General features: G+C 36.4%; 1 protein-coding gene across 5 annotated transcripts in view; it reads right to left on the bottom strand.

Moving 5' to 3' along the window:
* The window catches only part of MATR3 (matrin 3), a 30,233-nt gene extending 2,610 nt beyond the window's left edge, over positions 1 to 27,623 (bottom strand). The window contains exons 1-16 of one of the 5 annotated variants that reach the window (XM_045550925.1): positions 27,465 to 27,584; positions 23,585 to 23,672; positions 20,592 to 20,669; positions 14,609 to 15,699; positions 9,747 to 9,808; positions 8,750 to 8,791; positions 8,219 to 8,331; positions 7,930 to 7,982; positions 7,328 to 7,453; positions 6,378 to 6,503; positions 6,053 to 6,220; positions 4,346 to 4,477; positions 3,491 to 3,534; positions 3,033 to 3,402; positions 921 to 1,287; positions 307 to 428 (exon numbers count right to left, since the gene is read on the bottom strand). In XM_045550925.1, the coding sequence (XP_045406881.1) occupies positions 307 to 428; positions 921 to 1,287; positions 3,033 to 3,402; positions 3,491 to 3,534; positions 4,346 to 4,477; positions 6,053 to 6,220; positions 6,378 to 6,503; positions 7,328 to 7,453; positions 7,930 to 7,982; positions 8,219 to 8,331; positions 8,750 to 8,791; positions 9,747 to 9,808; positions 14,609 to 15,520 (2,637 nt within the window). In that variant the 5' untranslated portion in view covers positions 15,521 to 15,699; positions 20,592 to 20,669; positions 23,585 to 23,672; positions 27,465 to 27,584. Of the gene's footprint in view, positions 1 to 306; positions 429 to 920; positions 1,288 to 3,032; positions 3,403 to 3,490; positions 3,535 to 4,345; positions 4,478 to 6,052; positions 6,221 to 6,377; positions 6,504 to 7,327; positions 7,454 to 7,929; positions 7,983 to 8,218; positions 8,332 to 8,749; positions 8,792 to 9,746; positions 9,809 to 14,608; positions 15,700 to 20,591; positions 20,670 to 23,584; positions 23,673 to 27,464 lie in introns of all 5 variants that reach the window. The other 4 variants (XM_045550928.1, XM_045550926.1, XM_045550924.1 and 1 more) reach the window with 4 other exon arrangements.

The following is a 27,623-nucleotide window of genomic DNA, read 5'->3' as shown; positions in this document are numbered from 1 at the left end:
TCTAAAACCAATTAGAGAATACTTCAATGTTTATATATCATAGAATTTATAATATGGTTAGAAATAACTGAATTATTTAATTTGGGCAAACTATGAAAACAGGTTCAATAGATGTTTCTGGAATCCATAAACTGCTTAAGGCCCATCAATAAATGAAGAAAAAGGTTATTTTCAGGATGAAGCAGTACACTGGGTCCAGAGGTAATACTATACACATCACTTATATATATATCCCATTTATTTCCATAGCTTAAATCATTCATTAGTTTTCAAAACAGAACTTTCCTCTTTTAGATGCAGCCTTACCTTTAATTTCTGATAATGAGGAAGGCTGCTGCAATGAGTATTCTTCGCAACTTCTTCGTTTGTATAAAAGAGTGAACACAGCTTACAATAAAACCCTGTTTTAGGTATCACATAGTCTATACCTAGAAACACAAACATACATTCTTACAAATTAAGTAAATTCAAGGTTTTATTTAGTATTCTCAAATCTTTTTACCTGTCAATATAATTTAAATGAGACAGCATATTTGTAAGAAGTCCAATATGGCCTAAGCTAATAAACACCACCATAACATTGTTTGTACTTAATTGATATTTAAGGTCCAACCCAACTGTACTTTTTAAAAGACAGAAATGTAACACAGAAAAACAAAACAAAAAACATGCAATTTGTAGAAAACTTTGCGAGAAAAAACATATTGTGAAATGGTAACACAAAATAACACAAAATCAGGAGACATGGGAAAGAGGAAAAGAGAACAGCATGTTAATTAAAGTTTAAAATTATTCCCTACAGAAATAAAGCTAATTTAAAATGCTATCAGAGCTTATATAAAACCAATTTTAAACTCCTATTTTAATAAGAATTTGCTGAAGAGGGAGGAGAAGGGTGAACACAAAGACTTAAATCTCACCAACAGGAACATTGGGTTGATATGGTCCAATTCTATACTCATCTGGGATTGTATAGTCCTCCTTGTTTTCTTCACTTTGTCCATCTGCATTTTCACTTGTATCTTTGTTGGGATCATCGGCATTCTCGGCAGATTCAGCACCTGGTTCTGTGTTTTCCTCATTTTTAATTCCATTTTCCAACGCTGCTTCGTTTTCTTGATCAAGTTCCTCGATCTTGTCCACCTTAATTTCAACCAAACCATCATCATTTTTGTCACCAGATTTAAATGCCATGCCCGATTTACGAAGTTTCTGAAGTTCCGAATCTTCCTCATCACCAACCTCATCTAGAGTGACAAAACCTTCCATACTCCCTGGGAAACGACGCTGTTAAGAAAGACAAATTTACTCTGCAACAATTATCCTGCAGCATCCCTTCCATTTACTTTACTTGAAGGAAAAGGGATAGCGTCTTTGTCTTTATTCATTCTTGCTAAATACTGATTTTTTCCTTTCTCCTCTAAAATCACTTTGATTTAAAAAACAATTTAGTTTGTTTTAAAACTAAATAATAGAAGACCTGCCTCACACAAAGAGGAGAAAGTAAATGAGATAAGGATATTCATATTTTATACTTTCTGAGACTGATTATGCTGCTAGGGATACGTATAAAAGAACTTGATTTGATAAAAGTAGTTATGTTCTTTCCAAGACAGTATCTTATGATAACTCTTGTTTAGAGAAAACACTCAGAGTGAAATAATGTAATGGTTAAGAAATTAAGGCTGAGTGTGGGGGCTCATGTCTGTAAATCTTAGCACTCTGGGAGGCCGAGGCGGGAAGATGGCTCCAGGTCAGGAGTTCGAGACCAGCCTGAGCAAGAGCGAGACCCCCATCTCTACTGAAAATAGAAAGAAATTATATAGACAGCTAAAAATACATATAGAAAAAAATTAGCTGGGCATGGTGGCGCATGCCTGTAGTCCCAGCTACTCGGGAGGCTGAGGCAGGAGAATTGCTTGAGTCCAGGAGTTTGAGGTTGCTGTGAGTTAGGCTGATGCCACGGCATTCTAGCCCGGGCAACAGAGCGAGACTCTGTCTCAAAAAAAAAAAAAAAAAAAAGAAAGAAAAGAAAAGAAAAGAAGAAGAAATTAAGCTCCAGAGCATGAGTGCCTAGGTTTAAATTTTGGCTCTGTCACTTATAAACGGTCTAAGTTATTAAATTTCTCCATGCTTCAATTTCATTTATGGAATGGGAATAACAATGGCACTTACTGCATATGGTTACTGCAAGGATTACATTAATAAATATATAAAGAGCTAAGATAGATTTATGACATGTAATAAACACGTCAATAATTAGCTCTTACAAGTGTAAACATATTATACAACAATCATCCACTCCAGTCAGAAAAATATACTAAGTTATTTTTGACCAAGCCATCAAAACCTGGAGGTAAATATTAGTTTTCAAATAGGTGAATGTTGCTTAAAAGGAACCAATAGAATAGGATGCCAAAAATCTCATTTTACTCTACATTTCAAGAGCCATTTAACATTAAAGAGATTGTTTCAAAGGCATTTTAACATGAGTCTTTTGTTTTACTATTCTTTTATACCATGTATTTTTATATTTATATTCACCTTATATGTGCTTGTGACTTATATATGTTCTAATAAAATCGTTTTCAAAGGTATTAAAATATCTGACCAAGCCTACATTTCTCAAATAGGAAAAGCTCTTCAAATTCAATAATTTTGGAATTAGTGGCAAAACGTTTTAAGTATCTTGGGTCAGTTAACTTACTACAAACTCATACCCCATCTATTAAAAATATAAGCTGTATATAAGGCTGCCTACTTATACAACACCACTACACTACAGAAGCAAATGTTAAGTCCTTTTCCTTCAATACTAAAGTTTCTTTTTTGTAAGTTGACTTTTTTTTTTAGCAACTGTAACAAAATGTCCTATTTAATCTATTTATTGCAGAGTTTAGATTTTAATGTTTATATTTTGGTTTATATATGATCTATTTTCTGATAATTCTCCTTATCTGCTAGAGTAATTAATTTGAAACACTCATCTGATCTAGTGTTCTATTAAAAGTTAATACACAATTTTCCTTTACCTTTTTAAGCTTTTTCTTTGCTGCTGCTGAAGCACTTGCATCTTTTTTCACAGCTTTATCCGAAGACTCCTTTTTCCCCTCAGAAGTCACATCACCTAAATTAGCAAGATCGGCCTCATCTCCCACTGAACTGCCACTTTCTAACAATGCTGCTGCTTCTTCTTCATCTACGAGTAGCTCATCTTCAGATTCAAGCAGCATATTGGGTTCCTGCTCTGTCTGGTCATCCTTTGTATCTTTCTCACCATCTTCACCTGACTTTTCTTCTTGTTCTTTACCTTCGGTTGCACTTTCAGTCTTCTGGGACCCATCAGTTTTAGATTTCTTATCACTTGGAGATTCTTTACCATCTGGAGAGTAAGATCTTTTTCTGAAATCAAAAAGGCACAATTTTTCTGGGTTTCAAAAATAAAAATCTAATGTACCAGTGCATATAAACACACACAAAATTAAATTACCGGGATTTATCTTTTTTCAGTAGGTCAATGCCTCTATTGGGAATCTAGAAGACAAAAGTTTTGCATAAGTTAAATATATTAATTTGCAGAATATATAATTATCCAAGGAATAACTGGTGACCATCCCCCCTTATATAACCAACTCTGCTTATTCAATCCCTTTAACCATACCCAAGAACTTAAGCTGCCTATAGTCAAGAGTTTATCAATCACCATACCAACAGAAGTGGATAATAAACTTTGGTAGTGGAACTCTGTTAAAATCTTAAATAGATAAAAGCACTGAAAGTCTCCCTTGTAGGCCGGGCGCGGTGGCTCACGCCTGTAATCCTAGCCCTCTGGGAGGCCGAGGCGGGTGGATCACTCGAGGTCAGGAGTTCGAGACCAGCCTGAGCGAGACCCCGTCTCTACTAAAAAAAAACAGAAATAAACTATCTGGACAACTAAAAATACATATATAGAAAAAATTAGCCGGGCATGGTGGCACATGCCTGTAGTCCCAGCTACTCGGGAGGCTGAGGCAGTAGGATTGCTTAAGCCCAGGAGTTTGAGGTTGCTGTGAGCTAGGCTGACGCCACGGCACTCACTCTAGCCTGGGCAACAAAGTGACACTCTGTCTCAAAAAAAAAAAAAAAAAAAAAAGAAAGTCTCCCTTGCAGAACACCAATTTAAAAACTTCAGCTACTAGAAGACCAAAAAAAGGTTCTTTTTAAATATTTGTTTCAACAGGTTTATCTCTTTCAATAAACCTGTATTTCAATAGTCATATTTTTAGCATACAGAAATGTTTATAAGAATGCTGTGGTTTGAAATATGTGAAAAACTTTTAAATGATGACAAACAAGTACTACATACCCTCAGTACCAGTTTTTTATATTTCTCAGAAAGGTCAACCTTTACACATCTCCCCTGAAACCAAAGGGCTTTCTTCAAACAATGGTCAACCATTGCCATTGCATCTTCTCTTGTCTCCATCTCAATGAAGGCCTTAAAAAAAAAAAAAAAGGAAATAATGGTATTATTTTTCACAGAATTGTATTAAAACTCCAGTGTTTACTATTTATTCTATATACTTGTTAGGAAAATCTAACCTTTAGCACAGCGATATTGGTAAGAGTTTAAAGACACCGAATAATATAAGGACAAGGTGTCAGATATACAAAGTCCCCAAGAATCACTGTAGCAACAAACATTAAACCACCTATATACAGTCCTTCTGAAAATAAGTAATAAGCACAGCTGGGCGAGGTGGCCTATAATCCTAGGACACTGGGAGGTCGAGGAGGGAGGATTGCTTGAGCTCAGGAGTTCAACCCTGTCTCTACAAAAAACAGAAAAAAATTAGCTGGGTATGGTGGCGTGACCTATAGTCCCAGCTACTTGGGAGGCTGAGGCAGGAAGTTTGAGCCCATAAGTTTAAGGTTGCAATGAGCTACAATGATGCCACTGTACTCTAGCCCGGGTGACAGATGGAGACTCTGTCTCCAAAAAAAAAAAAAAAAAAAGGTAGTATGTTTATTAGACATTAATGAAAACACTACAAGAAAAAGGCCTAGAACAGAAGGACACAAACTTTAAATGTTGAGTTACAAAAGTGTTTAACAAAAGAAGAAAGAAAAGATGCTCTCCTTTCTTGGAATTTTCTAAATTTAAAGTATGAGATAATATAATTCACCCATTAAATATACAGATTTTGAGGTCTGTAATATCCAGTTTGCAAAGTACTCTCAAACAACGCTGGTGGAAATATAAATTAGTGCAACCTTGCTGAAGAGCAATTTTGCAAAATCAAAGTAAAGAAAGAAAGCAAGTATCAGGAATCAGAATTAAACAGTGCTACTATTAGCCAAGGTAAGAGTTCTTTTTTTTTTTTTTTTTCCCATGTATGTATGAGCTGAGTCACGGGTGCAAGTCCCACAGCTCTGGGAAGCGCACCGCGTGCAGGGACCTGGCTGTTACTCTCCCTGCATCAGCAGGCCTAAGCCTCACCCTTGGCCCCCGAGGGACCCGCGGCTGACAGAGGCTGACAGAGCCCAACTCTTCGTGGCGGCATTGGGTACCTACGGAGAAGCCCCAGGCTGACCTCAGCCTTTGGGCAGGGCTCGAGAGGGCTAGTGGCTGACACTTTTTGTTTGCTCCAGACTGGACTGTGGACAGCGGCAGGCCAAGGCTTTTCTGCCCTGCTGTAAGTCAGTGAGAAAAACAGCGCTCAGCGAACAAAAGCACAGCGCCTACGCCCTTCTTGGTTACAGTTAGAAGAAAATGGCCACCATCCCTCCCAGGCCCACCCTCTGCAACCTGTATCAACCCCCAAGGTAAGAGTTCTTTACTTTCGACTTTTTAGTATTTATTCAATCCTTTTACTATGAGCCATCTACTTAAAAAAAAGCCCCCCAAAACAGTTAACAATAAAAAAACCATTCATCATTGTATAGGCTAAGAAAATTTACCTGTAAAGAAAACTATTCCCCCTGCTTTTCTCAACTAAAATGAGGATATACTGAAAAATCTTAAAGCATTTTGAGAAATTTATCTTTTCCAAAATCTCCATATGTAAATTACCTGACTCTTCATCCTCATCAATATATAATTCTTTATTTTTCCATAAGGCTCAGCAAGCTTGAGGACAGCACTGTCAGAATAGCCAGAATGGGGTAAATTGCTGAGATGTATGACACGTCCAAGCTCTTGCTTTTGATCAAACTTCTGATCTGGCTTCCCTTCAGGTTTCTTTAATAAACAAAAAAAGGGGCAGGTATACTATAATTAATAGTCAATAGTTAAGAATAGTCTAGCTTTTAGCAACAATTTTAAATAACCAAAGTTAAAAAACATTAAAATGATGTATTAAACTGATACACAACATGAACAAAAAAATAGGTTTTACCTTTATTCTTTTATACTTCTGAGATAAATGAACTCTCACTGGCTTGCCAAATACTAATGCTGGTGTGGTTGTATAATAATCCACTGCAGCCTGAGCATCCTCTGTGGTTGCCATTTCAATAAAAGCCTGTAAATGTACAAAAAATTATTTCTAGGCCAGGTGCGGTGGCTCACGCCTGTAATTCTAGCACTCTGGGAGGCAGAGGCACGTAGATCCTTTCAGCTTAGGAGTTTGAGACCAGCCTGAACAAGAGCGAGACCCCGTCTCTACTAAAAATACAAAGAAATTATATGGACAACTAAAAAATATATATAGAAAAAATTAGCCAGGCATGGTGGCACAGCTACTCGGGAGGCTGAGGCAGGAGGATTGCTTGAGCCCAGGAGGTTGAGGTTGCTGTGAGCAAGGCTGACACTAGCCTAGGCAAGAGTTAAACTGTCTCAAAAAAAAAAAAAAAAAAAAAAATTATTTCTAAAAAACATTGCCCCAAATCTTTCCAGATAATATAATCATTAAACTGAAAGTACTTTTAAGAAATGAAAAATAAAAACCAATATCGCCAATTTGCTATTTTATTAAAAGGCCTCCTAAGATTATATTCGTGCTTCTAAATTATATTATCATTTATTATGCCTATTAGATTGAAATAATGACTTGGCACCATTTTGTTATAGATCTGAAATAGCTTTTCAAAGAAATTTCCTTTTACAGCTCTTATAGTAGTATGATAATAAAGACAATTACTTCAGGATCACAATTTATAAAGATAATAATAATCCATCATCAGTACTCAAATATTATTGACATATATAAACTATGGGCTTTTTCCTCTATTACACTTCAAATTGATTAAGATCCCATTAATTCCTTTTCTAATACAAAATCATTTAATCCCCTAGTAAATATACATTAGTAAAATGAATAAATAATATCCGTCTTTCAACTTATACCTCATTAATTTTATTTAGAATCAAATGATTTGAAATGACTCCAAATGGTTCCACAAGCTGTAACAGTTGGTATCTCAAGTTTTTCCCTCGTTGAAAATCCATGATGTGAACAACTCGGCTAGTTTCCTATCAGATAGGAAGAAATCAAGTCATTAAAAGTCTCTTTAAAGCAATATGAAATAGGTTATGCATTAGAACTTTTATAGTCTACAATTAACCAGAAAGAGTAAGTAGTTTGAATATTAACTCGTAACTACATGTAACAAGTCAAATTTCACTGGGATAAATTCTGACTATAACCAAATGGTTATACTATTTCAAAGTTTCAGAAGACACTCTCTACACTGGTTTTTAAATTGAATACTGTGTACATAACTGGACAGCAAAGTTTCTAAGATGCCGAATCAAGGTGAGATCTCTAGACCACGGGCATGCAAAAATTAAATTTTTAACTATTATCAGAGTCATACAAAAACCCAATTGTTTTCAAACTACAGCAGTGTTCCTACAGTAAAGACCACGATATAGATTTTAACCAGTAAAGACTTAAATCACATTCCCCAAAACTGTAGTATGGTAAAATCAAGAGCTGTATTACTGACCACTCTGCCTTTCTGCATGTGTCTAGGTCCTTGCAGGTTCCCATTTCCAGCACCTTTATGGGAAGAAAAATATTTTTTTTCAGTCTTTTTAAATAAATATACTTGCTATACAGAAGCTATTTTAACTGAAAAAATGGACATCTTTCAAACACAAATGAAAAGGTTATTACCATATTTTTTCATGCAATGTTATTACATTTGAATGAGCCTTCTTTTGCCTATAATCATTGCATTTAATTTTTATGGTTAAAGCTATTAGGAAACAGTGACATGAATTTTGTATAATCACCCAGATTTCCCCTTGGTCCAACTGCTGGTCCCCCAAGATGAAATGAGGGAGGTGGAGGTCCCAGGATTCCTGGGGCTGGGTTTGTAGATTGCTGCAACATGAAGGGATCACCCCTAGTAATATGAAGACATAAAATATAAAGCATGATAAAAAGTCCAACAGAAATAATTAAGATTTTTATTGTTAAAGCACTTCTTGTATGACTATGAGGACGTCAATATTTCAGGGCATCTATGTGTCAAGTAACTAGGCAAAAATCTATATTGACAACAGAAGAATAAAAATTACTACATAAAACATTTGCTAAAAATTTTGTCAACTACAGTGAATTTTATCAAACCTCATTTTCAGTAAAGAAATTCCAAAAATATTTTTATTTATGAAATGTTCAAAGTTAAATCTAAATCTGCCCATTGAACTCCTTTACAAACAGTAGCTTAAAAAAATGTTTTAACTTACATTGTGTATAATCAATTACATTCCGTACATTGATCTCCTTTATAAACAGTAGCTTAAAAAATTTTAACTTACATTGTGTGTCCTGTATCATTGTCAGGATTCCATTCTGGGTAGCTTTAAAAAGACCAGAAAATTAACTTTAAAATAAAACTGTCCTTTTCACAAAGTAGCCTCGTTTGGCCTCTAAAATAGAGATCATTTATTAGTAAAGTTATCTGAGAGTCTACATGTTAGAAATATTAGTTTTAAAGCATGTCCTATACTTCAAAAGAAAAATTTCAGATATCCAAAATAATCCAAATTAATGAGGATAAACTTTCATATTGCTTGCAAATGTAGGTAATATATGTTGAAATTAAATTTGTCCTATATTTGTTAAATCTTAAGGAGGAAAAGTGTTGCACGAGAAATCAGAAATGTGGATGACATAGAAACAAGAACAGACCACAGATTTTCCTTCTTCAATATTACATACCAAGAACAGACATTAGAAAGAAAGGATAGCCCTAACAGAGTTAGGTATACGTGAAAACTGCAATTCCAGTGAACAATGGGACTGTGTGCTGCTTGTGCAGGGAGTTTCTTTAGGAATTCCATTCATGGTAGCAGCTTAAACTCAGAACCAAAGGCATCTCAAAAGCAAAAAATACGTTATTAAGGATTTGCTTGACAACTAATTAGAATCTTTTAATGACCCCTCCCTCTCTTTTCTCTATCTTCTATATTTTTAGAGCATATTATTTAAAATGCTATTATGAATCCATTCTACATATCAAATGTTATCTTTCACTAAGCCTATTACAAATTATCTCAATTTGTATTAAAAAAGACCAATGTGTATTTATCCTAGAAATATTAAATAACAAAGTATTGCTATCACTGCATCTAATATTTCAATATAAGGTTTCCAGATCTAAACATTTTATTTCTAATTAGTATTCCCTACACAGTACCAACTACGTGATAATAACATTGTGGATATTACAAGTAAATGACGAACTCCCAAAGACCAATAATGGCTGTTTCTGATTCACGATAAGGATGCTTTAAAGGTATTTCAAACTCCTACATTTCAAGAAGAAGCTGGCATCGACGACTGTGACTTGCTCCATTGATATGTTGACTCCACTCCTGCAGCAAAGTAAATTAGTAGAATTAACAAAAATAAAGCTAAAATATTTTCATCTGAACCATTCAAACTCTAGGATGTTAATGTCTATGCAGTACCACAGGCTATACAAACACCTGCCCATTCATTAAATCACACTGATTTAATTTAAAGCTATTTTTCTGAATCCTTGAAGCTTGATCCTGCCCTCAAATACGCTATGCACATTCTTGGAAAAACTGGATACCTTGGTCAACACACTTAGAGACTTGACAAGGAAAAGATTAAGAGTTAATAAAGATCAAGAGTAGTCACTGATCTTGAGATCAGCAAGGCATATTAATTTTTATTATAGACCATACTACGGACCACTGTATATTAATAGAACTGGTATTTTATAGCACTCTAAATGATAAAATATCCATGTTTATATCTATTCTTCTAGGAAATATATGTTATAAATGTGAATGATCAGTTAAAAATAGAATCTTTAATCCAGCCTGTGAGGCATGTTTCAAGTGTACTACCTACTAAATATGTAGTGAAAAATGCACTATGATTAGCGCGGCCATAGAAAGCTAACAATTTAACAGGAATGGCTTATCTAGAAAATCATCTCCATTTATCAAAATATTAAGCTCCCACTGTATTTCCCCAAAATAAAGAAGTAAATTTAAGGATTGACTGTTTCCAAATTTCAGGGAGGAAAACATTACATTTTGCCAGTATTTGTGCCTTTGTGGTTTATTTTGAATTTGAAGGAATTAACTTTATTTTATTCAAACAAATTTTCCTGTCTGTAGGAAAAGAAACCCAAATATAAATGAGTTAACTGTTTAAGCAATATAAGAAAGAGTTGGGGAAAGTAGGCTCTGCTGCTAGGTTGCCTAGGTTACACACCCAAAATGCATATTATTAGATGTGAATCCTTGGATCACATTATTTAAATTCACTGGGAAAATATTCTCACAGGGTTATTGTGAAAAGCAAATGAGTTAAGGAGTCTGCTTATCAGACTCTTGCCAGGCACATGGGAAGTGCTCAAAACAAAGCAAAACACCCTCCCCTCAAACTGCTGCATGTATTGCACTGTTTTGGAATTCCTGCTTTACAACTATTATTGATGCTTCACAAATTGAGGCAATTTCTGCAAAAACTGACACTACCTAATATCATTACATTTGGATATAAAACATGGCTAGGCAATGTGTTTTTAAAGGGTGGGGGGTGTCTCACTTAGAGCAGGACTAAAGTAAGGCACAAGATATTCCTTTTTGAAAAGCTTGGTATTTTATAAATGGGATCCTGATTTTGGAAAAACTGATTTATACTACAACAGTTCACATACATTCCTATGCCTTGAAAGAATTAACTAAAATCCTGTGAAAGAACCAAGATGGAACACATCTAAATAGAATGGTACTTCTTTAGAATGTGGGGAGCTATCAAATACTATTCCTATGTTTTTCAAAGCTAGATTGTCTTTTTAAAATAATGGCTAACAGGCTGGGCACAGTGGCTCACACCTGTAATCCCAGTGCTTTGGGAAGCCAAAGTAGGAGAATCGCTTGAGCCCAGAAGTCAAGACCAGCCAAAAAGCCTGGGCAACACAGCAACCGTAGACTTGTTGGAGACCACTTTTAAAATGGCTATAAGCAATAACAGCCATAGGTAAAGTCCACAAAATTCAGAAAGATTAAACAAATTAAACATTAATTTAGAATTTTCTCAACTAAAAAACCTTCAGAATTTATTAAAAATATCCTTAAGTAGTAGTGTTCTGGGAAAGGAAATAAATGTCATCCCATTAGGCATGCTTCTAATTCATAGGAAGAGTCAAAGGATACACAGCTGAAGAGAAATTATATCCAATCCCCCATATTCTTTAAAGATTCAAGCTTATGGTAAAAGTGTGGCTCGTCTTTTAAAGTGTTAAAAGGAAGGCTAAGATGAGAAAAATCAGTCATTTACCTCCCAAACCCACTCATTACTAATCTGTACTACCATACCTGATCTCTTACTGTTTGGTTTATGGTAAGGATTAAGCGAAAGGGTTTTTAACACCTATATCCTTGGATTCTAAGCTGAACTAACTCTTTTATCAGATTAATAAAGAATAAGCATTCACTTTTTGAATTCAGAAGTTGCTGTAAGAAAACTACATTCACCTTGATGTATCTGAGCTACCTTAATTTATATAAACAAAGAATAATTTGGGAAGCACCTCCAGAATGGTAGAATAAAGAATAATTTATGGGATTTTAGAGTAACACTAAAAGAAAAAATATAAACTCAAGTGATAAGACAGCCAAAGGGCTGCAGTGGGAAATTTTAAGTGAAAGGAACCTGAGGAAAGTTTGAGATTGTGTAGAAAAGCAACTTGATGGTCTAAAATTACCTAGAAAGAAAACAGAGAAACACCATCACTTAAAGTCACCTAAAAATATAAAAAATGATACTCCATGATGACAAATTAGATGTCTTCCACCTAAGTTTATCTCACAGTAAGAAGAACTTTTGATCATGTAGACTAACCTTACCACTAAGTGAAAAGAACAGATTTTCCAAGTTATGCAGCAATACCAGAGAGCAGGATTAAATGTTTAAAAATTTTTCACTATCTACTTCCACCACAGGAATTTTCTATACAGGCTTTTCTGTATCAGTTATAAAATGAGAAGAGTCCACTGCCAAAGTGAAATTTTAATTATTTTTTTCAATAATGCACATACATAGAAAACAAGTTAAGGCAACTAGAAATTTTTAAAAATTCATGTATTTAAACTTCTTAAAGCTGGTCCAATTTAAAAATATCATACATTTTGTAAACCAAACAAATAAAAGGCCGCTAAAATAGTTCTTAAATGTACTCAGTATTTTGATGCAATACCAAAAGTAGCTAGAACCTAAGCATTTGTACAGGCTAAAATTATCTCTTATACTAGGGGTAGGGTATCTTACTCTTGAATCCAATGTTTCATGAAATATTTAAAAACTGCTCTTTTGTTAATTTGGATCCACTTAAGTTATTAGCCTTCTTCAGGAACTAGAAGGCAGTAAAAGTTGAAGAGAAAAGAATAATCATATACAAAAAAACAAACTTTTCTCTGATCTAAGTCCTCTCATGGTTTCCTTTTGTGTTCCTTTATGACGTCCCAATAGCTTTATGATGACTCCAGTAGCAAAGATTTTAAGTCCCTTTAAAATCACTTTCATTTGAGACACTGCAACTATCTATTTTCCTCAGAATTTAGAGATCCTTTCTGAGCACATTGGTCATACTGCCATTTCTACTATTATTTCCTTATAAACAGGCAAGAAGTAACAAAGAAAAAATTGGAGTCACCAAAGTTTAATGGACTTTTCATTTTATCAATTCACATCAGACCTAAAACTTGAAGTTTGATATTGAACAAAAACATAAATTCCATGATATATATTAAACATATCCAACAAATTTAGAAAAAGGTAACAAGCAAAACATCTACCAATTAAAACTTGCTGACTTTTATGGGTTCTATTTCTTAAATGAAAATAAATCTATAAACCTAAATTTAGCATTTGTTAATTTACTTTGGTATGGATTAGAGAGTACAAAACTGATATCCTAACGTAGAAAAGGGAGTGATTGGTAATACTCTTTAACAGAATACTAAAAACAAAATCTCTAAGGATATGATTTAGTCTACTAAAAAATACTCACTAAAAAATGCATATCAAAGGAATAGCTATGAAAAGAAAATGACCCTTCCGGATGTTACTGTAAAGAAAAACCCGTAACAGTAACCATCAAATCAATTTCATGCCAGCAACTTCTTCCAGTTAAGTAGAATAACTATACAGTACATCAGGAAAAATGGATGGTCACAGATTACAGATCAAGCTAATGGGGTGCTATATTGTTGACTTCATGTCAACTGCACTGTATGCTTGGAAAAAAAAACAGTGAGAATGAATAACACTGAAAAAGTTGAAAGAGAAGGGACAACGTATTTTAAAGGGCATTTTGAAAAAGTTCCCATTTTGCCAGATGTGATAATTAAAGCAAAGGAGAATTAGATTTTTTTTTCAAATGACTATACCAGAAGTCTAAGTCTAACTCAGAAAAAGAATTTGTTTATGAGGAACATAGAACAGGATACTAGTTGATTTGTCCAAGTCTCTAAAGGGATAGATGCAATATGGGATAATAAAAAGTGAGTTCTGAAGTATGTTTAAGAAAGTTGTGGAAAAGGAGAAAAAAAATGATGAAAAATTTCAGTCACAGCATGAGAATTTGTGTTAAAGGGAAATTAAAAAAGGAAGAATGAACTAATCTAAAATATGAAACATACTGAAACAAACACCAGGGCTCTACATTAACTTTCCCTGTAGCCACAGATAAGGAAAAAAAGAGAATTGTTCAAGAATACATCTTTACTACATACATATCAGCAATCAAGACAGATGGAGAGCTGAAATCTAGCATCCTGAATGGTAGAGCACATTGACTGCAAAAAAAAATACTTAATTCAACAAAGCAGACAAAAAACCTGCTTAAATATATGATTAAGAAGAACATATTGATGCCAAAAACCAACAAGATAATCCCAGTGGATGACAGCTTTGTGGCCAGAAGTAATCTAGGCAGATTGTATTAATGTAAAGCCCTGGTTTAAAATGCTCAAAAACAATTATCTTCCAAATAAAGTGTTCTCAAAAGTAAAAAATTCTCGATCAACTCAGTGTCATCAGACTACAGAATTAGAGTAAAAGATATAGGTAAATACAGAATAGGCACTACAATGTAAAAGAAATTAGAAGCATCTGTTGCATTAACTCACCTTATTAGAATGAACTGGCAAATCACATATAGAGCACAGATGGGGATAACCCTTCGGTAAGAGTCCATGGAAGTCTTCAATATTGCTACTTGGAGGAGCGCCCCTCTTTTTCTCAAAGAGAGATCTCTCTTGTAAGGGGCCAGGACCACGTCCCATTCTCTCATACTCACTGTCAAATTTATGATAGTTATGCGAGGTCTCACCAAAAAAAGAATCATCCCTACACCTTTCTCCATCTCTTAATCTGTCATCTTCATAATCCATTCTGTCATAATAACCAGATTCTTGAGAACGACTTCCATGGTCATAATCAAGCACTGGGTTGAGACTAGGACCACGATCATCAAAACTATCTCTTCTAAAGTGCCTTTTTTCTTCCCAATCATCCCTAGGTACTCTGTATGGTGGCTCCCGTGTAGCAGATCTGCCATCTCTACCATAACTCAATGTAGGGCCTTCTTCAGTTCTCCTCCTTTTAAGCTGCAGAAGGATTTGGGGCAAATTCTCAGGAGTAATCTTGTCCTCTGGATAACGACTCAGTTCATCTAAGTCTCTAGCAGACAAACCAAAGCTGGCCAAAATGTTACTGGCCTGGTCTGCATCTCCACGGTGTTGAGAAGATAAAGGGAGTGGACCTCTACTTCCAATGTTAAATATAGACTGCAAATTATGGGAAGAAGTACTAGCAGAAGACAGTGCACTATGAGCTCCTTGTTGATTCAATGAAGAACTCATTCCAAGATTCATTAAGCTAGCAAGGCGTGCAGTACCCTGGTTCATCCTTCCAAGAGATGCTGGCATACTTAAAGACTGGGTAGCAGCAGCAAGAAGGCCTATTCCTGCCGCAGACAGGTCACGCCCATGACCCTGTGAGTCCCTACCGAGAGATGACTGCTGGAATGACTTGGACATTGTAGAACTATCTCTTGTCTATTTTATAGATTTAAAAAAAAAATTTTTTTTAAAGACGGCCAAAAAGAAAGCTCAAACTAGAAAGCTAGGTTAACTTTGCTTCAAAAAATGGTAACGCCAAGAAAAAGGATCAATAAGGACTGTAGAATCTTCTTCAAGCTGAGAACCAGCAGACAACTCTGTAGAAAAATAAGCAATTTTAGTCATAAATCCCTTTAAGTAGATGCCGTTTTTTTAAGAAAAAAAACCTTATGCATCATGTTGATTAAAAAAAACCATTTAAGATCTCAAACTTACAAGGAATTTATTACATATCTTAAACAGATTCCAGATGTATGCAGAGCCTGCATATAGATATTTAAAAAGTAGTCTTTCATGCTAAAGTTTAACTATTAAAGGGAATTTCATACTGAGTTTAAAAACATTTAAATTGAAGCGTTAGATGTCTGAGCACATCAAAATTTCAGTAAAAATATAGATGGGTTTCTTCTTGTAGAAGAATAAAAATACACCCTATAGCATGATGCTTAAGTTCCAGAAGACTAAAAACAAAAAATCAAGGTCAGCAAGTCAAAGATGAATCAGTTGTACTGTGGTTTGGAAAATGAGACCTATTATCACTATCAGAAAGAACCAAGTAAAATCATAAGTAAATGAAGCTTAGGTGTCAAGTACCTAGTATAAGATCTAAGACCAAACATAATAGCTGAGACCTTTATGCAGCAAAATCAATATGAGGTGAAGACAGATGTGAATAAGAAAAATAAGTCATTTCCTACAGTTTTTAAGGATTTCTGCCCAAATTTAAGTCATACAACTAACTGCCTTCTTACTGACCATCCTACATCAGGCAGTACTTACTTGGTATCTAATCTTACAAGGTAAGGAGAACTAACTCTGGTCAGTACAGAAATAGGAGCACTCCCAAGGGAAAAAAATCTAGGTACAGTAAATATAGGTATGATTTAAAGGGAAATTTCCCAAGTTACATAACACCAGTACTCATTTAATGCTCATGGTTATAACACATCTAGAGCTCAAAACAGGTAAAAATGAAAATGAGATCTTGTTACACACATTCCTGCAAACTTTTCACAACAATAACCCAATCACCTGGAGAATTTAAGTTCTAAAAATTAAGATCCCCCAAGATGTGTTTCTGGATGAAATTATTTTCATTTTTTTTCTTAAATCATTAGCATTGTGCCTCAGAAACTGTCACATAAGAATTTGCAAATAATTTACATGAGTCTCATAAAATATTCATTAAAAGATGTACACAACAAATGTCCTTGGTGAAACAATTTTATAATCACAACTACACATAGAGGTAAATCGGAAGTTGTTTGCTACAGAATTCTATTATGAGGTGTTGCTAAGTTTTTTATGTCTGATCTTAATACACCTAAGCACTAGTAGTTCAACATGTTAAACTTATTACAGTAAAAACCAGACAATATTCAATAGGTACAAGTTTATTATGGGACCAATTCCACCAATGATAGATTAAGGCAAGGATACACTAGACGAATACAGTGGCTGAGGAAGTATTAAAAAAGTTACAGGCAAGAAAGATTTAGATACAATAATGTTAAAAAAGACACAGAAATGCTATCAGAGGTGGCTGGAGTTACAGATGTTTTTGCACACCAAGAAAGATGAATTTGAGACACCAAAGAAAGTAGTTCTAGATGAGATTCACTATGTAAACTACCTAAGCTTTCAGATAAGACTAATAAAGACAAGTTAATTTCTTTGGATGAAAGTTTCTTTGAAATGTCTTATAAATGCCACAGAATGGTGGTTGAAATACTATGTAAACACGGTGGTCCTTGTAATTTTTTTTCTTTATTTACATATCTGGCTCACCTGAACCTAAATTTTCACATATATTTTTTAAAAAGTCAAAACTTTTAGAGGGTTTTTAAAAATAAAAATGTTTGAATATCAGGGTTATTACTGATTGCAGCTTTGACTTTCATGCTATAGCCAAAGCTTTCTACTACTGAAAAGTCAGTCTTTTGAAAGAACTACACTTCTCCCTCAGAGAAATTATAATGATATTATATGTATAATCTAAAAAATGGCCATATTTTAACGAAATATGGTTGTTAGATTACAGAGCTCAATTACATTTTTGGTAGCTTATATGAAAACAGTGGATATACAAAAGGAAAAGTTGAGAAGTAAAGGTAAAAGATGATAACCTCAAGACAAAACAGAAAATGGATGTCAGAAAAACTTAGAAAAGGGGCAAGACAAACAAATCCCAATGACAACAGGTAATTCCATGACAAAAACCTTAGTATTTTTGAGATACTCAGAGTTTCAACTTAAAATGAAGCTCCGTAGTTGGACTTTTGGTCAAATTGCAAATAATTAAACCAATTTCTAAAAATGTTTTTATTAGAACAAAGAAATTGAGAGAAATCAGATATGATAACACTGCTGAGAAAGCACTTTTGAAAACCGTTCCTCTACTATCTCTGTCTGGTCCATGTTAAACATAAACTGTATAAGCCATTTTTAAAGGCTTGTTTACATGGGATCTGCTGCCTATTAGTATAGTTAGCACAACATTGAGACATTTACTAAATTACTACAATTTTGTAAAAGATTAGCTTTCTTATTCCATGTTTCTTCCCATAATTATAAAATTGCCTTTCCATGGAAAATTGTACTAGAGGTTAACATAATTTTGAAAATAGCTCCTTTAAGGAAAAAAAAAAAAAAACCAATGTCAAAATCCAATTTACCCACTTAAAATCTCTAAATAATAAACTCTAAATGCCCACCAATGCAGAAAGCACCTCCACTCCAAGACCAGGAAACATTAAAAACAAATCTTACCACCTCAATCTGATCATCAAATTCTTAACAAATGAGTCTAAAACTCATTTTTATAGACAACTTCAAATGATTAACATGGAACTTAAACCTATTTCATGATACAGTTTTAAATGGTCTTAAAAATATTAGCTTCACATTCAACATCTGAACAGATACCATCCCTATGTTAAAATTGTTATCAGTTAATATTCTATCTCATATTCCATGAGTATCTGATATCCTTCATTGGATTTATTTCTTCTCCAATTAAGAACTAGAGTATTTCTAAATATTTCAGAAAATGACAGAAGTCTGAACGACACAACCTGAAAATTCACGAACAGAAGCAAATGGTTGTTTCAGATCTAGATTTCCTCCTACATAAAATAAAGATTACCTATAAGCCCTTAGTCATTCTTTCAGAGGGTTATTCACAGAAATTAATAAAATGAGCACAAGCCAACTTCAGTTCTTTAGAAGGCATTACAGGAAAAAATAAAATTAAAATTCTGTCCTAAAGGTATCTACTACCACCATATGGATCTTTAGCTATATTCCCAACTGTGTGAAATAATTATTTCTTAAAAACAACTAATCTTAAAGTGGTTCAATAGTAACACTTATAAAATCATAAAAGATGGCATGTGGTACAACTATAGAATCTGTAGAGTTAGCCAGGGAAAAAATATCTTAATGGTAACATTATTTTAATCCTTTGATCTCACATATAAAATGTGAGCATGCACTGGCTTGTGCCTGTAATCCTACCACTCTGGGAGGCCATGGCAGGAGGATACTTTGAGACAGGAGTTCAAGACCAGCCTCAGGCCGGGCGCGGTGGCTCACGCCTGTAATCCTAGCTCTGGGAGGCCGAGGCGGGTGGATCGCTCGAGGTCAGGAGTTCGAGACCAGCCTGAGCAAGAGTGAGACCCCGTCTCTACCAAAAATAGAAAGAAATTATCTGGCCAACTAAAAATATATATACAAAAAAATTAGCCGGGCATGGTGGCTCATGCCTGTAGTCCCAGCTACTCGGGAGGCTGAGGCAGTAGGATCGCTTAAGCCCGGGAGTCTGAGGTTGCTGTGAGCTAGGCTGATGCCACGGCACTCACTCTAGCCCGGGCAACAAAGTGAGACTCTGTCTCAAAAAAAAAAAAAAAAAAAAGACCAGCCTCAGCAACATAGTGAGATCCAGTCTCTACAAAAAAACAAAAACAAAACAAAACAAAAAAGCTGGGCATGGTGGCATGTACCTATAATAATCCCAGCTACTCAGGAGGCTCAGCAGAAAGATTGCTCAAGCGCAGGAGTGCAGCTATGACTGTGCCACTGCACTATAGCCTCAGCAACAGAACAAAACCCCAAACAAACAAACATTTTTTAGCAACAGCTAAAAAACTATAGTTTCTTATAATATTTTCCTCTTCTGAATGATAATCACACACAAAAAGGTAGTGAGAAATTTTCAAATTTGCCAAATACCCTTATGATTTATTAACTTATTCATGTGAAAATAAACTGAATATTGTTTAAGGGAGCAATCAGCAAAACTAATTTAGTAAAAGTGTCTTAACCATGTCACTGATAGATAGCAGGGGTAGTCTGCTATCAGTAATTTCAAAGCAGCATCATTTGGAAAGGTAGCGTCTTGATTTTTGTCACTAATCACACAAAAATATTGATTCCTGTGGTCAGGACTTCTTTATTTAAATCTTTCTTCACTTACTCAATTTTATAATGGCTTTATTCAGAATTTACCAACATAGTTTCCATTTTAAAAGTGTTACAAAATTTTCATTTTATAATGCTTATGTCATATCTTATCAATATATTTTATAACGGTTATTTCATTTAAGGGTTTGCTTTTTGGTTATACAATCTGAGGATCTATTCAGTTTTCTTCCTATAGGCTGCGCCACTTTCAAATCTCATATTCTGTGTTTTTGAGTGTCATAATCTCACCTTGCATGGCATGTGACTGAGTGGCTTAAGAGTTTTTTTAAAATAAAAACCAGTTATAACCCTCCAAAAAAACAAAGAAAGAAAAAGAGGAAAAAAACCCAGTTAAATAGTAAACCCCGTAGGAAATAAAACTCTTAATTTCAGTTTTATATAAAGCTATGTGTCATGCCACAATAGGAAAGGTAAATCATTATAAAGTGTAGTGCGCCAGGAAGCCTGAAACACAAGCATAATATTTTTAATTGCTTTAGGACTACTACTCTTAATCCATCTGACAGACCTGTAGTCAACTTCTAGTCCACTTCTTGATCCTTAGGCTAATTAATGATAGGTAAGTGTTGCAGAGTGGCTTCAGCTGCTGAGAAGATAGAAAACTTCATGTTAATCAGTAGAAGAAATTCCCACTCAAACCTAGAATAAATATTTTCTTCTTCCTAGGCTTAAAATATTTTCCTAGTGACTTTCAATTCGGCATAAAGAAAAATTTTTTTTTTGAGATGGTCTCACTCTACTGCCTAGGCGAGTGACATGGCTTCAGCCTAGCTCACAGCAACCTCAAACTCCCGGGCTCAAGTGATCCTCCTGCCTCAGCCTCCCCAGTAGCTGGGACTACAGGCGCACACCACCATGTCTGGCTGATTTTTTCTATTTTTAGTAGAGACAGGGTCTCCCACTTGCTCAGGCTCGTCTAGAAATCCTGAGCTCAAGCTATCCTCCTGCCTCAGCCTCCCAGAGTGCTAGGATTACAGGCGTGAGCCACTGTGCCCAGCCTATGTAGTATTTTCAAATTGAAGCTACACAGGAAACATTAAAATAAACCCATAGTGTAAGATAGAAATTATTCCATTTAACTAATAATGTTCACTCTTGATTTGATATATAACACAAACATGACTTTCTTCTCTATTTAAGCAAAATCAATGGTTCCCTCAAGGCTCCATTCTACAGCCTTAAGACTTTTCCCTACACTTAATGTTCCACTCTCTTGACTTCCACAAACATTTGTACAACTCTGATTTCATATATAGTGAATTCTGAGGGCCCAAATGCCTTGATTTAAATCCTGGTTCTACTACAAAATAACTGTGTGACTTTGAGCAAATTACTTCACATCAGTTTCCTCACATGTAAAATAGGAATAAAAATAATACCTACTTCATAGCAAGCACCAGTCATCATTTTTGTGTGTGTGTAATTTGATCCTCATAAAACTAAGAAGGTGAAATTTATTTTTCCTTATTTTTACACAAGAAAAACTTTAGAGGTAAGAGATGCACGTGAACAAGGGGCTTATAACCCTTTCTCACTTGTACTGTACTACTTCATAGATCAACTTTAATGTCCTATCGATTTCCATTCAAAGCTGAAATTCATATTTGAGCTTTGTCAAACCGCTCCAGGAATCAGCTTTAAAAACCAGATTTAAAGACTGGTAGTAACTGTGACAGGTAAGACCATAGATGAGAAGCTGATTCTAGTGAAAGTGGACAAATCAAAACCTTTTTCTTCTTCATTCTCTATTGCCAATCTGTGCTTAAATTATCTTCTCATCCTTCAGAATACAGCCCTTACCTTTCTATTCCCTTTGCTATACCTTACTGGAGATCCCCAGTCCTGCTGCCCTTCAGCTGGCCTCCTTTCATCCAAGCTCACAGCTCATCCATCGCCTTCCAATACAAATCACCTGAAACTCATTATTTCACATTCTCCTGCTCAAAGACCTACTACTACTCACCACATGAAGTCCACACTATGGTTTTCAATGCCTTTCACATACTGGTTCCATCCTACTTATCTAAATCTATTTCTCACCATAACCCAACATCTCATAGAAAAGTCTGCTTGATAGTCCATTTACAGAAAATGCTCAGTGCTTGTGTAAGAACTATTATTAGCTGGGATGCACCCCTCCTGTCCTCATTTCATGCAATACTAGTAACTCTCCTAAGGTCCAGCATCCCCCTTTTAATCATGGAATATATTATACAAACCACAGTGTACATACAAGTACCCAAGTTTAGAAAGAGAACATTAACAAGACCTGAGAAATCTCTTACCTGGCAACCTCCAATGCATCCCCGCCCCACAGTTCCTTACTTTTAGGTTTTACCATTTAATGTATGTATCCTTAAAAAAGTGTTAATTTTGCATTTCTGAACTTCACACAAATTTAATATGTATTGATCTTGTTTTTAAAAATTGATTTATCCACATTTATACTTAAGTGAATTAAACCTACGTTTTCACTGCAATATAGATACCATCATGTATGCACATATATTTATTCTGCAGGTGATGGACATTTAAACTGTTTTCAATTTCTTGCCATTACCAAGAAATACTGCTAGTATTTCTTGGTGTGCCTTGGTGCATGAGTGCAAAACTTCCCTCTCCAGGGTGCTCTTCCAGGATATCACAGCCCACACATGGATAGACACAAGTATACGTTAAATCAGTCTGCTGTTACACATCTTCTCACAGAAAGAATATTTTAAGTTCAAACATCTGTATTTGACATTAACCTTTCTTCACCAACTAACTGCCTGAGTTAGATGCTCAAATACTTTAAATTTTCAAATTTTGCATTTAAATCTTCACTCTCCTTTGAGTTACTATCCAAAGGGCAATGTTTAATATACTAAAAATCCCCAGAAAGGAGAAAAAAACCACCATACATATCATCTCAAAGATCTGAAAGTTAGGCATCTTCATGAACTGAAAGATGATACTGCAAATCAAAGATCCTATTTAGACTCCAATATTAATTAAATTACTTTCCATATTTGCTGCATTTCCTGCCAGCCCACTAAGACGCCTATCCTAAGCATTTATTTATTTTTCTTTTTTTTTTTGAGACAGAGTGTCGCTTTGTTGCCCTGGCTAGAATGAGTGCCGTGGCGTCAGCCTAGCTCACAGCAACCTCAAACTCCTGGGCTTAAGCGATCCTACTGCCTCAGTCTCCCAAGTAGCTGGGACTACAGGCATGCGCCACCATGCCCGGCTAATTTTTTTCTATATATATTTTAGTTGGCCAGATAATTTCTTTCTATTTTCAGTAGAGACGGGGTCTCGCTCTTGCTCAGGCTGGTCTCGAACTCCCGACCTCGAGCAATCCACCCGCCTCAGCCTCCCAGAGTGGTAGGATTACAGGCGTGAGCCACCACGTCCCATTTATTTTTCTTTACTCTTCTTATCCAGCAGCAGTAGCTGGGAAGAACTATTTACGCCCCCGCCCCCACCAACCACGAGCACCCTCTTTGTTTACCTACTAACCTGTTTCTGCCTGAGGACATGTACCAACAACCACAAGTTATTGGGATTCTAGATCAAAGAGAATGCCAGATGTCATTTTTTAAAGTCTCTAGGAAAAAAAAAAGCAAGTATTTTATATCAATTATCTTTTAAATTTTAGAATAGTTAAAAAAAATTCAAACCTAAGCTTTCATTACTACTTCATACAGAACTTTCACAGAGCCTTATCTATACAGAGAACATTACAGCTTGATATACAAATGAAAAATTATATCATATCCCCATCACATCAAAGGGACTCCCCACTCCATTCACACAGACCTGCCCCGGTAATAAATTACATTCAGATCAGGAAAGATAACACAGCACTTTAAATCATATAATTTCCATTGTATTACAAGCCTATGTTTATGCTTACAATAGAAATGAACTGAGTAAGTTAAAACCTAAAGTTTTTAAGTGCCTATAAACCCATTTAAAGGCTCATATCTAGGCTGGGCCCGGTGGTTCACACCTGTAGTCCCAGCACTTCTGGAGACCTGAAAGGATCGCTTGAGGTTAGGAGTCTGAGACCAGCCTGGGCAACATAGTGAGACCCGTATCTACAAAAATAAAATAATTAGCTGGGGGTGGTGGTGCGCACCTGTAGTCCCAGCTACTTGGGAGGTTGAGGCTGGAAGATCGCTTGAGCCCAGGAATTGGAGGCTGCTGCAGTGAGCTATGACAATGTCACTGCACTCCAACCTGGGCAACAGAGGGAGACCCTGTCTGGGGGAAGGGAGAGGGGAAATTCAGAGCCCTTGATCCTAATGATCTAACGTGAAAGTTCTACTACGTAGCTAAGAATTACAAATTACAGCACTTCATTTCTTGGACAGTGTTAAGCCTTGGAATAACCAACCACGTATATAGAAAGTAACGAAACTACAGTACTAGTTTACAACCCTTGCACCCCAACCCCAACCAACCTAATATCCTCCATCCCAAATGTCAGCCATCCACTTTCAGGATCTGCAGCCAGAAGTGTGGGATAGTTTTACCTAATTCTAACCAAAGGAGATACAAACAAGTACTCTTAACTAAAAAACGTGCCAAGAACATTTAACAAACCATTATTAATTTCTTTGGTTTTGATCATTCTTAAAATAGTTAATAGCTGCATTCATATTGTGAGCTAATTAGTATTAGTCCCAATCACAACAATTTTATCATTTTTATCTACGAGTCTTCTCAGATTCCTACGTTTACCTATACATAATAACTAGAATATCTTAAATAACAAGCACTTTTTGTCACTTCTCAATACTCTGTACTTTTAGACTTCAAGAAGCTGGTTCAATTTTATCTCAATTCCCCTTAACAATACATTAGATTCTCATCTTTTAAGCAGTTCTAGCATTTACACAAATTTTTTCATCTTTTTCTCACTACAAAAGATAATTTATTCTAGAAACTTCACACTAGGAAGAAAACACAAACTCATAATGCCAACATCCTGAGCAAACAATATTTTGGTGTACATCTCTATTTCCATGTTTTACACGTTCCTTTAAAAAGAAACAAAATAATCAAACTTGACATCTGAGGTTTTAAGATGTTTTCTTTCCTGGTTAATAATGCATACCATTATCATTTTCACATCATTACTCTCCTCATAAAATATTGTTTCAAGTAGCTGCACAGCTTTTCATTTCCATATTAAAATTAGAAGATCCCCCAAAAGTTGAATCTTTAGATTTTTAACATGCTTAATGAGTAATATTAACATTTACATACACAAGTCGTTAACATATTATTCCCCTAGAATAAACTCCTGTAAGTATAGTCCTTCCATTGATTGAATCAAGACCCAAGAGTTCTGGACCACACTGATCAACTACATAATCCAGGATAATCCAGGGCCTATCTGGACTTTAATCTTCTCCTCTACAAAATTAGGAATTCGAGCTATATACTTCCAAAATATGACATTATCGCTGCATTCCCCAGTTAAAATTTAACTACTTAATATCATTAACTGATTTATAATATTAGCGTTTACATTCTCTAAAAGCATCAGTAATAAAAGTAGTATGTTTAAAGACATACTACTGTTTAGCACAAATGTTCAGAACAGGGGTGGTTAAATCCTTCCGAATTAGTTCAAAATGCCATATAAGCTGTACACAGGTGAAAAGGGAAATAGATAAAGTGAAACTTCTTCTCTGGATAAAGTATAAACTAAAGTTATAAGTATCTAATGTTAAGTGCAAAGGAGGAAATGTAAATTTGAAGCACTTCAACACAAATATGTTCTGGCTAAATGATCTCTTTCAAATCTTACATAACCAACCAGAAGAATCTTCACGTAGTACTTCAATGGTGTTTAATTTCGAGTTTGTAAAAACATTCTATTTAAACGGAAAAGGCATGACCCAGAGAGTGTTTTTGCAACAAAAATCTGCACCCTCTGCACCCTTCTTTATTTCTAAAACAATACTAATGTTGAAAAACTGTGTAGACTGCGCAGATGACTGAGCCATTAGTAAAATCATTTTTCAGAGGGAAATTTTATTTTGAACATTTATGAAAATAGCCTAAAATATAATTTTTGCTCCCATAGTCTATTTAAATCTTCTGGGAGAAAAATGTATTTTACCGACTATTGAAAAATCTAAACCAAGGTTTAACATATAGAACGCGCCTCAATAGAAAACCTCGTGACTGCTACCTGCGAAATCAACGACTCTTCACGTTATTCCAGCGCGCTTGAAAGACTAGAAATCTCGGAATCACCACGACCGTTCTAGAAACGTCTAGCTGAAAAACTGTAACCTCTCCAACAGGAATATTCCACAGAAAGGGATATTCCACAGAACAGGGCCACAGGGCAGGATGAGCACCTAGGGGATGTTCATCCACCGTAAATGTAGAACACACAAGGCACAGCGCTAGAAACGAACAACACGACGCGGCGACTACACCACGGCACTCTCCAAACCCTTTGTCTGGAAACCGGAAGGTCCCCCACCACACGATCCTCTCAGAGGAACCTAAACTAATAGTATTTTTATAAAGCGAAAAAGGATGGGAGGTGACTGACTAAAGGAGCAAATCACCTCCTTCGCAGCATACTGCAGAAGGCTTCCTCCACGACGCAACACCAAAAACAAGCGTTAACGTTTCATTTTTCGGCCATTTTCACGCGATGAGGGGTCGGGAATTGTCTCTCGCGGCCCCCGAAACCGCGCGCGCGCGTGGGCGGGGGAGTCAGGGGGCGCCACCAAGCGACGGGCGAGAAGCCGCGCGAAGGCCGTGACACCGGGGAAAGAAAGAAACGTTGCTCAAACCCCAAGCTTTCGGAGTCTGTGAAATCCTCCATCTGGGGGTATGTTTTCAGAGGAAAGAAGGCAAACGGATTATTTGGGGCTGGCGCTACTCAAGGACTTTGCTATCTTAACCGTCCTCCCGAAAGGGCAGGCCTCCAATGGACAGCGTGTCCCTCAGGCCTCGAGCGCTCCTCCCTCCCCCTCAGCGTTGCGGCCCGCATGTAACGGGCTTGTCCCGCCCCCGCCCACAGAAAGCCCAGGACGCGGGAAGCTCCGCCGACGAGCAGACCTCGGCACCCCTGACTCTCCCGCCGTACCCAGGGCCTTCGGCTGGCCGCCTGTCTCCCTCCGGGGCCGCTCACCTCCGCTGCCCGAGAAGGCTGCTTGCGCCGCCACTGCGCTCCTAACATGGCGGCCGCCGATCAGGCGGCTCACATACGCAGCGCGGAGGGAGGCAGAGCGGAGGAGCGGGAGCGAGCAAGAAAGGCGCGCCGCCGGCTCCCCGCGGCCTCTGTCGCCGTCGCTGTCCCCTCCCGGCGGACACGGAGAGTCCCCGGCCACCCCACCCCGACTCTTACCCGCCTCACGCCTACCTGAGGGAGAGGGAGAGGGAAAAGGAGAGGTATCGCTCTCCCAGCGAGCGGGACGCGGAGGCTCCCACAATCCCCCGCAGCAACGGCGCTGGTGAGAGGAGGCGGCAGCAGCAGCTGCAGCCCAAGAACAAACCCACTCTCGCGAGAGCTTGCGCCCAC

This window comes from Lemur catta, chromosome 5, assembly GCF_020740605.2.
Source record: "Lemur catta isolate mLemCat1 chromosome 5, mLemCat1.pri, whole genome shotgun sequence".
Taxonomy (NCBI): Eukaryota; Metazoa; Chordata; class Mammalia; order Primates; family Lemuridae; genus Lemur; species Lemur catta.
This window is presented reverse-complemented; position numbering and strand designations above follow the sequence as displayed.